Raw genomic sequence first — 14,741 nt, forward strand, 5'->3', positions numbered from 1 at the left:
GTGCTCCAAGCGCGAAATTTCTTACAGTTTTTTAGACCCGTTTGTATGTCTGTCTGCTTTTCACAAGAGAACTACTTAGCGGATTTAGATCGGTTTTTTTTTTCTATAATTTGTTTGAACATTCTGTTGATTTTGCAACTTTTTCATCGCGCTAAGTATCATACTTCGCTTGCTTTACCAATTTATTAGCGTGAATCCGAGAGAGACTCATTGGGCTGCGGGGAGGGGGGCGGGGCCCTCCTCACTCATGTGTCTCCCTCAGGGCGTAACCTTAACTACTCTTAGTTAGCAAATGAGAGAACTACTTAACAGATTTAGGTCTTTTATATATATATATATATATATATATATATATATATATATATATATATATATATATATATATATATATACTGTATGTATACATGGCATCAAATCAGAATAAAAATGATTACGTAGTTTGTCAGTGACCATGAAAACTGATGGTTAGAACTAGAGTGCAGATACAGGGATATAATATTTAAAAATTCAATAGTGATATTTGTTTCAATTAATTTTAATTTTTTCTGTCTATACAGTATGTGCAACAGTGCTTATAAACTTCATCTTAATCTCTAGCAATGATGAGGGGAAAGGGCATTCTGAATATGTTTCCATGTAGCCATTAACAGATAATAATAAAGGATTACTCCTTACTAAAATGTCCTCAACAAAAATCTTTAACAATAAGCATTACTTTTCATTTACAGTACAGGCAAGACAACAGCAGCAAGATAAAATAAAATTAATAAATAAATAAAGCAATTGAGTTACATGACAAATGGTTACCAACATAATGATATGGAAAGGTCCTCCAGTGACTGTGTTTCCAAAGTATTTTGTTGGACCGATATGCACAAGTCTTGGAATCTAGAACAATGGAGATTTATTTCTATTACAGGATGGAGTTAAGTCTAATTAACATTTCCTGACCTTGATTAATTAAGATTTTAAGAACATTGTCAGCCAGTTCAGACTGGATTAATCAGAACATGTAGGGTGCTAGTATTAATGCTGAATTATATAAACAAGTCTATATTACTAAACTGTATATAAATAGTTTAAATAGTAGTAAATTAAAATAATAAGCAAATTACAATAACAGAAAGGAAAAAAGCACAAACCTCTGTAAAGAGAATACAGAAAGCTCCCAAGACTGTAAGAATTTCACCAGCCAGTCTTAAAAAATCTGTAGTGAGTTCATATGATCTCTGCAATGGAAGAGATATATTATAAGAAGAAATGAATGTCTGTACTGTTCAAAATTTTGTTCCACGTCCTTCCATCTATCAATTCATATTCCCAACCCTCTTACTACAATTCAAAGCTGCACGTAGCCAAAGCCTGACAGAAAACCGTCTTAGACATGGAGTTTACTCTGCAAATGTTTACAACAACAACAACAACATTTATTTATATAGCACATTTTCATACAAAAAGTAGCTCAAAGTGCTTTACATAATGAAGAAAAGAAAAATAACAGACAAAATACAAAATTAAAATAAGACAACATTAGTTAACATAGAAAAGGAGTAAGGTCCGATGGCCAGGGTGGACAGAAAAAAACAAAAAAAAACTCCAGAAGGCTGGAGAAAAAAAAAAATTTAGGCAACTGACAAATCAACCTTTCAACCGCTGAGCATACTCACGCTTAGAGGCTTCAGATTCATGATTGTTACATTCATTTTGGTCCTGATTGGCTCCAATGGGCGATACACACAGCATATGGTAAAAATGACTATGTGCAAGATGTACAGCACTGTCCAAAGGAAGAAGAATTTGTAACCCCAGTTGGTCCACTTGTGATGCAAAACCTCTTTAACGGGGGTCACTTCCAGGAGCTCTCTGACCTATGATGTGAGAATTTATATAATATTGCACCATGAGCCATTTAATTTCAAACTTAAATGAAAATACCTTTTTCAGATTTTATGGCCTATCTACCTAAGCAACAATCCTGACTGATCACTGATTTATAATGCAAACATGCTTCATTTCAATCATCTGTTCGTTCATCCAATTCCTGTGCCCACTTATTCTGTTTTTTACATTTTATATAGTATCTTCAATGGCTCTCATCACCACAAGGTATTTTACAAATCACAAAACTAGATGACAACAGGTTACAGTGGGCTGGTCACATGAGTAATAATAATAAAGTTAATGATGGCATAAAGTAAAGCATAAAAATAAAACAGTGAGACAAGAACACGGAAGAAGGTCTAGTCACCCATTCCATTTTGCTTCCCGTCATTTATAGCCAAAGCAGCCCCATATAAATGGGGCTGAGGTGAAGTGTGTTCCAGCTTCAAATTCCTAGGCGTCTACATCTCTGTGGACCTTTCTCGGACAATAAATACATCAAGTCTGGTTAAAAAAGCGCAACAGCAACTTTACTTTCTGCATACGCTGAAGAAAGCTTGCCTGTTTCCTCAGATTCTGTTGAACTTTTACCTCTGCACTGCTGAGAGTATATTGACTAATTGCATTATGGTGTGGTATGTCTCTGTATCTGTAGCAGACAGGAAGGCCTTGCAATGGGTGGTAAAAACTGCCCAGCACATCATCAGCATCCCGCTGCCAGCTATTGCTGACCTGCAGCATACATGGTGTCTGGGCTCACAGCATCATCAAGGATGCCTCACATCCCAGCTATGGACTGTTTACCCTCCTTCCATTAGGGAGGTGCTACAGGAGCCTTCAGTTCCACACCAGCAGGCTCTTCTTTCATAACACCATCACCATTCTGAACTCTAAACCCTTAACACTCAATAGCTGACCTTTCTAAATATCAATAACTTCTGCTTGTACTCTATATTTTCACCTATTTATATATATTTATTCTGTACATAAAATATTTCATATACAGTATCTACAGTATATTTATTCATTTTATGTATCTGTTACTTACAGATCAGTATTAATACAGTTAGGTCCATAAATATTTGGACAGAGACAACTTTTTTCTCATTTTGGTTCTGTACATTACCACAATGAATTTTAAATGAAACAACTCAGATGCAGTTGAAGTGCAGACTTTCAGCTTTAATTCAGTGGGGTGAACAAACAATTGCATAAAAATGTGAGGCAATTAAAGCATTTTTTTCAACACAATCCCTTCATTTCAGGGACTCAAAAGTAATTGGACAATTGACTCAAGGGCTATTTCATGGGCAGGTGTGGGCAAGTCCGTCGTTATGTCATTATCAATTAAGCAGATAAAAGGCCTGGAGTTGATTTGAGGTGTGGTGCTTGTATGTGGAAGATTTTGCTGTGAACAGACAACATGCGGTCAAAGGAGCTCTCCATGCAGGTGAAAGAAGCCATCCTTAAGCTGTGAAAACAGAAAAAACCCATCCGAGAAATTGCTACAATATTACGAGTAGCAAAATCTACAGTTTGGTACATCCTGAGAAAGAAAGCAAGCACTGGTGAACTCAGCAACGCAAAAAGACCTGGACGTCCACGGAAGACAACACTGGTGGATGATCGCAGAATCATTTCCATGGTGAAGAGAAATCCCTTCACAACAGCCAACCAAGTGAACAACACTCTCCAGGGGGTAGGCGTATCGATATCCAAGTCTACCATAAAGAGAAGACTGCATGAAAGTAAATACATAGGGTGCACTGCAAGGTGCAAGCCACTCATAAGCCTCAAGAATAGAAAGGTTAGATTGGACTTTGCTAAAGAACATCTGAAAAAGCCAGCACAGTTCTGGAAAAACATTCTTTGGACAGATGAAACCAAGATCAACCTCTACCAGAATGATGGCAAGAAAAAAGGATGGACTAAACTTCAGACAGAAAGGCCCACAAACAAACAGCAATGGAAAGCCGCTGCAGTAAAGGCCTGGCAGAGCATTAAAAATCAGGAAACCCAGCATCTGGTGATGTCCATGAGTTCAAGACTTCAGGCTGTCATTGCCAGCAAAGGGTTTTCAACCAAGTATTAGAAATGAACATTTTATTTCCAGTTATTTAATTTGTCCAATTACTTTTGAGCCCCTGAAATGAAGGGATTGTGTTAAAAAAATACTTTAGTTGCCTCACATTTTTATGTAATCGTTTTGTTCACCCCACTGAATTAAAGCTGAAAGTCTGCACTTCAACTGCATCTGAGTTGTTTCATTTAAAATTCATTGTAGTAATGTACAGAACCAAAATGAGAAAAAAGTTGTCTCTGTCCAAATATTTATGGACCTAACTGTATCTCTACTATTTGCACTTTCTGGTTAGATGCTAAACTGCATTTCCTTTTACCTATACAATGACAATAGAATTAAATCTAATCTAAAAAAGATGACAGAAATGGAAGTACAGGGGAAGAGAAAGTAAGGGAGGCTGAGGCAGCGGTGGAAGGATAAAGTAAAAGAAGATGTGAAGAAAAAGGGTTTGACTGGGGAGAAGGTGTAGGACCGAGCTGTATGAATAAGGTTGATCAAGCACATCAAATCCACATAGAAGAGGGTAATGATGAAGAGGAAGAAGAAGAGGAGGTAGTCCTTTTTGAATGTTACAATTGGTCACATAGTGGTATCCTTCAGACTGATTTCTTTATGTAACACTGCTCAGTGTGGAGATCTGATTCCAACATATCATAGTAGGCAGTGGATTAACATATATTTGCAATTCTAGTTATCAGGGTTGTGGGTGCTGGGCACCCATTGCAGTAGCACTTGATGAAGAAAGGTACTGACTTTTGCTGAGGTGCCCATTCATCACATTTCTGCTGTCATTTGCACCCGTATGGCTTTAACAGCAGACATTCTGTTAATCTCAGAATAATTTTTTTTTACTTGTGACAAAATTCACCGCAGCCAAAGTAAATGGTTTGTATGTATAAGCAGTACAAGTTTGTATTTAAATTTTTGCAGGTTTTTTTGCCTACCTTGGGCTTATTTGTCCCCTTAACAGTGTTCATGGTCAGTTTTCAATTTAAAACACACATCATTTCCAGTTTAACAATGCTACATAATCAGAGAGAGGCAATTTCCTAAGTAGGGCAAGTTAAGAATATAAGGCCTTAAATGCAATCTTCTCAAATATTCTGCACACATGCCAATAAGGTTTAACTTTACAATACTTACATTTTTTTCTTTACTTGTACAAATAATGTCTAAAACAGAAAGTTCATCCTCCCAGGTATCAATTCCAGTGAGATCATACAGAGTAGAAGTCACTGGTCCAAATGCCCAATATACTTGTTTCCTTCTTTTTATGAAATGATTAAACATCTAAAAAGGAAAAAATAAAACAAGTACATGAATGTTTTCTAGATAAATATACAAGCAGTAACATACCAAGGCATTGCCATAACACACTAATAATAATTTAATAATTTAAAGCTATCTTTACTTCCTCTATTTGTAGCTAGTACTTCATGCCAAATGTACCAAGGAATTGCCATTGACAGACACTGGTTAAACACAGAAGATGTTGCAAGGCTGTTTAATGAGTACCTTAGCATCATTTATCAAATTTTAATCAAATATTTTTAATCAATACATGTTAATTTAATATAAGCATATACTTAGATGAAGTTCTAACAACGCATTATTAAAAGCATAAGGAAAAGGACTGAAGGTAACTAAAGGGTTAACTAAATGCAGCTTAAAGCTTGGGCACTTGAGGCTTTTGACTCATCTAGAGAAGCGACCAAGATAGTTGCTAAGGTTAAAATGAAGTAGGTGTGTAATGGACACCCATTTTAAAAGCAAGAACAAACTAGTTGGAAAGCTCAAACACTCCTATTATGAAGTGGTATTAAGATCAATGGGAGAACCCGTAGGACACCCCTAATTAATGAAGCAGTGTTTTGAATAATGGAAGAATCGACATGTATACAAAGTTACTGGTAGCTGTAGTTGACTGGCTAAGATGATAGAATACTGCATATTAAGAGTCAGATGATGTGATGTATTAGATAAGGTAATGGTAATAGAAAAGTATAAAAGAAAATGAATTGTTTTATTGATTTCTCACTCCATGGACAGAGACATTTCTGCATATCTATGTGCAAATAAAGAATTGTTCTGCACTTTCATCTGGTCTCCAAGAATGATTTATTTGAATACGGAGGAAAGTTTTTTCCATAACACACTCTACTATCTTGGTATGTTTTATGTATTAATGCATTGAAGCAGATCACACATGACTGTTTAGAGCAGGTATATAGTCTGGGATAATATAAAACTAGGGGGCTTTGCCCCCTGCTCGCTTCACTCGCCAACCTCCTGACCTGCGCTATGCATTAGCCTCTTTGCAGTTCTGCTGCTCATGTATGGGTATGCAGATGTACAATTTAAACAGATTTTTATTTTCATGGGAATTGTTACAAATGCATCAATGCAACGTATAACTGTCTGTTATTGAATTTCGTTTCTTTCTCTCTATTAAATAAAATGATTTTTTCAAATGTTTGGCTCTGAGATTTGTTAATTGTCTTTGCAAAAGCTATTCTAACCGGAAACTGTAAACGTTTTAATACAAATGGCATATCAAGATCTCCTTTGTTGTCTAATGTTATCCGCGGAAGATACGGAAGGACTACATTACCTTTCTTCCCAATTGTTCCGTAATTGGGAACTTAAAGTGAGGAAAATGTTAAAATGTATAAGAGATGAGACTGCAGAAAATGTGTCTAACAAAAGCATTCACACGAATGACAGTTGAGAGGACCGTGGTCTTGTTTGAAAATGTTTGAGAGGAGGGCGTGACTTGAAAAAATTTCAAGGCAAAAGTTGTCTCGCGGGACTTGAAAAAATCTCTCTTCCAAAAAGTCAGGCAGTCAGTCATTCAGTATCCAACCTGCTATATCATAACACAGCATCACAGTGTCACAGGGGTCTGCTGGAGCCAATCCCAGCCAACACAAGGCGCAAGGCAGGAACAAATCCCGGGCAGAGTGCCAACCCACCGCAGGACACACACACCCACACACATCAAGCACACACTAGGGACAATTTAGGATCGCCAATGCACTTAACCTGCATGTCTTTGGACTGTGGGAGAAAACCGGAGCCCCCGGGGGAAACCCACGCAGACATGGGGAGAACATGCAAACTCCATGCAGGGAGGACTCAGGAAATGAACCCAGGTCTCCTTATTGCGAGGCAGCAGCAATACCACTGTGCCACCATGCTGCCCCCCACTTCCAAAAAGTCTTGTCTCTAAAAAGTCTTGTCGTGTTGAAGGATTTTTTTTTATATAAATTAGAGAGATGTCCCTTTCTGCAGCACTTGATAGCCATATTTTTGTGTTATGTATATCATAATATACATAACATATAGTAATGCATTATTACTACATATTTGTAGTTTAAATATCACAAAGACTAGGACCAAGTCTAGGAAGGATTTTTGTCAGACACAGCAGATGAAAGATATGGTCTTAAGTGAGCATGAGAGGATCATGAATAGATGGAAGAGATACTTTCAAAGGCTGTTGAATGAAGAAAATCCAAGGGTGGTATTTGGGGATGGAGTCCCAGATGAAGGACTAATACAGTATCTAGAATAAGGAGGAAGGAAGGAATGGAGGCACTGAAAAGAATGAAAAATGGAAAGTCAACAGGACCAGATGAAATACCACCAGAATTGTGGAACAGATTAGGGGAAGAGGGAGTAGATGAGTTGTAGTATCTATTGCAGTAGATAAATGAATAGGAGGGAGTGGAGGAACAGTGTGATTGTACCCATTTATAAGGAGATGGGAGATATTTAGGATTGTTGAGACTATAGTGGGGTAAAACTAATGTCACACAAAATGAAAATCTGGGAAAGGGTTATTTAGAGAAGACTTAGGGAACAGACCACCATAGCAGAGGAACAGTTTGGTTTTACACCATGGAGAGGAACAACTGATGCAGCCATTGTATTGAGACAGCTCATAGAGAAGCACTGGAAAAAAAACCCAGAAAGGTCTGCATATGGTGTTTATTGGTTTGGAGAAAGCTTATGATAGACTGCCACGTGTAGAGGTGCACAAGAGAGAAAAGAGTACAAGTGTATGCAGACTATTCAGGATATGTTTCAGAAAGTGAGGACTGTTGTTAAAACCAGTATTGAGGTAAAAGAAACTATTTCAGTTAGAGTAAGTTTGCACCAGGGTTCTTTTTTTAAGTCTTTACCTTTTTGATCTGGTAATGAATGTGTTGGCTCATGGCATATAGGAACAGTTCCTCTAGTGCAGCAGAAAATGTAATTATTTTGCTGCTTTATAAAATCACAGAATATTTTACGTCTTAGGTATAATCCTTTTTGTCTAATCATCCTATTGATATTGGAGTATTGGATTAAAAAACTATAGCAGCAAACAATCTTGATATCAACTAATTAACCAAAAAGTTACTGATTTCTAAAATGATTTTAAATGGTGATAAACAGCCACTTACAGGTTTGTGCATTTTTACTAATATGATTAATAATATATGTCATTGTTATCTTCCCTCTACTAAAAATGTATTAGCTGTGTCCCTACAAATAAACTAAATAAACTAATCATTTTCAGGAAATTGTTTAGGAGGCTCAATGGATATATACAGTCATATAAAAAAGTTTGGGAACCCCTGCATAATAATTTACTTTCAACAAAAAACATAACAGTGGTATGTCTTTCATTTCCTAGGAACATCTGAGTACTGGGGTGTTTTTTGAACAAAGATTTTTAGTGAAGCAGTATTTAGTTGTATGAAATTAAATAAAATGTGAAAAACTGGCTGTGCAAAAATTTGGGTCCCCTTGTAATTTTGCTGATTTGAATGCATGTAACTGCTCAATACTGATTACTTGCAACACCAAATTGGTTGGATTAGCTCATTAAGCCTTGAACTTCATAGACAGGTGTGTCCAATCATGAGAAAAGGTATTTAAGGTGGCCAATTGCAAGTTGTGCTTCCCTTTGACTCTCCTCTGAAGAGTGACAACATGGGATCCTCAAAGCAACTCTCACACGATCTGAAAACAAAGATTGTTCAGTATCATGGTTTAGAGGAAGGCTACAAAAAGCTATCTCAGAGGTTTAAACTGTCAGTTTCAACTGTAAGGAATGTAATCAGGAAATTGAAGGCCACAGGCACAGTTGCTGTTAAACCCTGGTCTGGCAGGCCAAGAAAAATACAGGAGCGACATATGCGCAGAATTGTGAGAATGGTTACAGACAACCCACAGATCACCTCCAAAGACCTGCAAGAACATCTTGCTGCAGATGGTGTATCTGTACATCATTCTACAATTCAGCGCAATTTTCACAAAGAACATCTGTATGGCAGGGTGATGAGAAAGAAGCCCTTTCTGTACTCACACCACAAACAGAGTCGCTTGTTGTATGCAAATGCTCATTTAGACAAGCCAGATTAATTTTGGAACAAAGTGCTTTGGACTGATGAGACAAAAATCGAGTTATTTGGTCATAACAAAAAGCGCTTTGCATGGCGGAAGAAGAACACTGCATTCCAAGAAAAACACCTGCTACCCACTGTCAAATTTGGTGGAGGTTCCATCATGCTGTGGGGCTGTGTGGCTAGTTCAGGGACTGGGGCCCTTGGAAAAGTTAAGGGTCGGATGAATTCAACCCAATATCAACAAATTCTTCAGGATAATGTTCAAGCATCAGTCACAAAGTTGAAGTTATGCAGGTGTTGGATATTCCAACAAGACAATGACCCAAAACACAGTTCAAAATCTACAAAGGCATTCATGCAGAGGGAGAAGTACAATTGTTCTGGAATGGCCGTCACAGTCCCCTGACTTGAATATCATCGAAAATCTATGGGATGATTTGAAGCAGGCTGTCCATGCTTGGCAGCCATCAAATTTAACTAAAATGGAGAGATTTTGTATGGAAGAATGGTCAAAAATACCTCCATCCAGAATCCAGACACTCATCAAAGGCTATAGGAGGCGTCTAGAGGCTGTTATGTTTGCAAAAGTAGGCTCAGCTAAATATTGATGTAATATCTCTGTTGGGGTGCCCAAATTTATGCACCTGTCTAATTTTGTTATGATGCATATTGCATATTTTCTGTTAATCCTATAAACTTAATGTCACTGCTGAAATACTACTGTTTCCATAAGACATGCCATATATTAAAAGGAAGTTGCTATATATATATATATATATACAGTATATACTGTATGTATATATATATATACTGTATGTACTGTATATATATATATATAGTATATATCTACTGTACTGTATTAAGCTCAATGTGTGTGTTTGTGTGTGTTCTTTATACAATGTCTCATCCTCATTCCAATCTCAACAAAATTTTGCCAGAAGAGACCATAGACCATTTTGGAACCCAAAATTTTGACCCTGGGGGTACTTTTACTTTTTTTTTATTTTACTACAGTGAAATTTAAGGACAGTGCCACAGGAAGTGAAACACCATCACAGACTGAAGTCAGGCAGAGGGACCAGACATTAAAACACCAAATTCCGTTGCTAATTATACTGTATATATATAATTTGATAGTATCCGTATGTATGGTGTTCGCATCAATACCTCGACTCAATACAAGTTAGAAGCATGAGTAATGATGGCTGGGTATTAACAACGGTCATTGTTTAAATTTTAGCCGATCTCAGATCTAAAATGAGTGACGATCGCAACGCAGAAACAAGAGCAGCGGCCGCGGAAAGGATGCGTAGGAAACCAAGTCACATGACTGACGAAGAACGTAGACTTGCTAATGTGACCAGACGTACACAACAAACAGATGAGCTGCGTGCGGCTACAAATGCTACTAACGCTGAAAGAAATCGTGCAAATCGGACACAAAGGACAGATGAAGAACGTGCGCTACAGAATGCTACTAACGATGAAAGAAATCATGACAGCCGTGCACAAGCGACTAAAGAAGCTTGAGCAGCCGCAAATTCAGCACGGGTTGAAAGACATCGAGCAGCCCGTGCCTTGCGGCGTGAAAATGCTGAGCGGCATGGCATTGCCATGTGCAATCACACAGATATTATTGAGGACGAAGTTCCGGAGCACCACTCTGGCGCATTTGACAACCTGTGCAAACATTGCAACTCATTCAACTTCACCTGTGAAAACAAGCAAGGTGGAGAATACAATTGCTGCCATAAAGGTCGCGTTCGAATTAACGCTTACAGATACCCTGACAGGTTTAAGGACCTGTTCACATATTTAGACCCAAACTCCAAGCATTTCTTGAAAAATGTCAGAAAGTACAACAGTGCATTAGCCTGTGCATCCATGGGCGCACAAATATCCCTGCCTCCAGGCCATGGTCCATATTGTTACAGAATACATGGCCAAATATAGCATCAATCTGGACCCTTGCACCCCGGAGAGGGTGAAACGCCAAAATTTGCTCAAATCTGTATATTAGAACAAAATCATTTCAGGGACTTAAAAAACAAATAATTCTTTGCAGAGAAAGTATTGATTTCACAAACTTAGAATTTGTAGCCTGATGTGATCGGGCTCCCAGTCGCTAGTGTATATATATATATATATACGGTTGAAATAGTTTACTGTCAAATAAATGCAAAGAGTACGCGACACGTGTTTCGCCCTCATTCTGGGCTCATCAGGCGTACACACTCCACTGCAAAACGAACCACACGCCGTGGCGCAACGTTAGGGGCATCGCGTCTGGCGCTGACGTCCGAAGTTCGATTCCCGAGAGGGAGTGCAGTGGAGTGTGTACGCCTGATGAGCCCAGAATGAGGGCGAAACACGTGTCGCGTACTCTTTGCATTTATTTGACAGTAAACTATTTCAACCATTCTATGATCTGCTCCTCACAAACTGAGGGCACCGTGGCGGATGTTAGCAGATTGCTGGCCAACCACAAGCGTTACCTGGTAGGTAACCACCCATACAATCAGATTGTAACACAGACTACGAATGCCGTGAATATATATATATATATATATATATATATATATATATATATATATATATATATATATATATACAGTATATATATATATATATATATATATATATATATATATATACTATATCAAACTTTACTCCATATATACTAAATTTAACTCTGTATATGACAAAATTCTATATTTTTATCTTTTTAGCACCTGTAAAAATATATTTATATTTGTATTCCTACCTACAACTGTATTACATATTATAAGCTTTATCTAAATATGTTTGACAGGTAAGGTTATGTTCACCTAACAGGGCAATTTATCATTTGAGAACATGATATTTTATAATTTATCCAGAGTACAGTGATGTTCTTACTTGCATGTGCTGATTACTTTATGTGGTGATTACACAGAAATAAGTATGGAATCAGTGCCTAATTAATAAGTGTGGTCACTAATTGTAAAATGCTAGCACTCCCTCCAGGATTAGTTCCTGCTTTGCACTGAATGCAGCCAAGATAGGTTCTGACTCACTGTGACCCTGAACTGGATTAACACTGGATGTGTTCATTCTAAACTGCCTGTAATCTTTCTTTCTTTCTTTCTTTCTTTCTTTCTTTCTTTCTTTCTTTCTTTCTTTCTTTCTTTCTTTCTTTCTTTCATGTGAATTAATACTGATTCTAAATCAAAATTGAGCTCTTAATGAATGTTGAATTATTTAGGTAGCCAATTCCATAAAACTGGCTATAATGGCTTTACTGTTACATTTGCATACAGGGTGGTTAATAGGGACTATCACTAGAAACTACCTCAGTTTTTCAATATGACAAAGTTGCTGATTTTAGACAGAAGAATTCAAAAAAATATTGTAACTCTTACTTAAATGTTGATTACTTCCATATTTTGGTTTATCCAGTTTCACTTGCTTTTATTTAAAAATACACTCACCGTGACATCTCCTTTCTGCACTGCCAGCTTCATAGGAGTAAATCCATCATTGTTTATGATGCTCTCCAGATAACGAATCTTATCGATTGTAATTAAGGACATCAGGTAGTCATACATTCGGCAGGCCAAAGTCTTGTTAGGATGTAAAACCAACATGTGGAGAACGGTATTCCCTACCAAACAAAAAAAGAAACTTATTGTGGTCTGAGAAAATGTTGAGAATTTAAATGGGAACCATGTAACTGGAGAATACATTTACTGTATTCATATTAAGGCACAGGTCACAAGATTAAAAGATGTAGAGTTTTAAAAGAATAAAGTTATTTCAGTTATTACTTTTAGCCTTTTAGCAATGGTTCCATACTGTCCACATGTGTTATTTGCAGCACACCTTCATTATCGTTGCATGAACACTAATCGAAATGTATGCTTTCAAGCAATAAAATTATGATCTAATATACAATAAAATAAATATGTGAAGTGCTGTGTGAAAATAACGAAATAAAGGCACGAGACACTCAAAAATTATCTTAGGTGAATAATTGGTACATAACGTTAATGCTACTAATAATAATACATTTTATTTTATTGCACCTTTCGAGATATATAAAGCATTAAGTATGTTGAAAAAAATTAAACAGGACAATTAAAAACAACAGGTATATTTAAACTTGTTTTTAAAGAGAAAACTGGAATCTAGAGAGAATCTTTAAAGGAGGAATAAATTCCAGAGATGAGGGCAGTTGAAGACCTGACCCCTCATGGAGGAGAAGACAACCGATGAAAAGAAAAAAGCCAAACTATGAGGACCATAGCAAACAAGATGGTGTATAATCTTGGAGAAGATCTGGTAAATAAAAGGGGGGCAGATCATGAAGTACTTTGTAAGTGAGCAAAAGGATCTTATAATCAAATTGGTATTTAAACTTGAAATTCATACAGGACATGAGTAATGTTATCCTTGGCCTTAGTTAGACTTAGCATTTGTGCAGAAGACTTCTGGGCCAACTGCAGCTTGTTTATAAGGAATGTGAAACAAAAGAGCATTATAGTAGTCCAACAAGACCACCGATTAGCATCTGCGCTGCAGAGTAGAACAGTGAGGCATGAAGTTTTGAAAAGTTCTGCAGCTGATAAAAAGCAAAATGGGATAAAGTATTAACATACTGTAGGTTTCAAAAAGAGAGAAAACTGTGTCACGGACTCGATCAAGGTATGTGATAAAATACCAGGGCACTGTCGCTAACATTCTCTTTTCCTTCTCTCTCCACAGCTTCAAGGAATCACCCAATGTGGGCACTTAGCCCCCCACCTCCCCCTTTCCAGTTTGTGCAGTAGCCCAGCTGCCTGGAAGAAGATGTCTTTTACAATCAGAGCAACAAGCTGGATAAGCTCCAATAAATGACCCTCGGTTCTATGGTGAAGAGGGAATACTTTTGTTGTTATTTGCCCATAGGGTGTTTTGTTGGACAATTAAATGGGACAACTCAGTTGGTGTCCCAACTTTTCATCCTTTCCACAATCTGTTATTCCTGCACTCAGCCACAATTGTCAAAAACAATACCAAGGTTTTTAATTTGAGAGTAGAGTTGGAAATTTTTGAAAGGATGCCTTGTGAGCTGAGAATTTCAGATTTGGCATTATTAAGCTTCAAAAGATGATGTGCCCTCCAACTTTTAATGTTATGAAGACAATTAAATAAGAGAGAAGAGAGGTCATACTTCAGAGAGTTTGCTATAAAGATAAAGCTGAATATTATCAGTACAACAAATAAAATGAATGTTATGATGATACATAATTGATCCTATTGGCAGAAGGTAAATATTAAAAAGTAGGAGGCCTAGTACTGATGACTAAGACACACCATAGGTAACAAGCGAATGGTAAGAAGTACAGTTTTTCAGTTAAATA

General features: G+C 37.2%; 1 protein-coding gene across 1 annotated transcript in view; it reads right to left on the reverse strand.

The window, feature by feature from the left end:
• Window positions 1-14,741, reverse strand: part of LOC114646331 (transient receptor potential cation channel subfamily V member 6-like) — a 48,207-nt gene that overhangs the window by 18,987 nt on the left and 14,479 nt on the right. The window contains 5 exon segments of the mRNA XM_028794484.2: window positions 812-888; window positions 1,143-1,229; window positions 1,668-1,868; window positions 5,108-5,254; window positions 12,831-13,003. Of these exon segments, the coding sequence (XP_028650317.2) occupies window positions 812-888; window positions 1,143-1,229; window positions 1,668-1,868; window positions 5,108-5,254; window positions 12,831-13,003 (685 nt within the window).

Source organism: Erpetoichthys calabaricus, chromosome 2, assembly GCF_900747795.2.
Source record: "Erpetoichthys calabaricus chromosome 2, fErpCal1.3, whole genome shotgun sequence".
Classification (NCBI taxonomy): domain Eukaryota; kingdom Metazoa; phylum Chordata; class Cladistia; order Polypteriformes; family Polypteridae; genus Erpetoichthys; species Erpetoichthys calabaricus.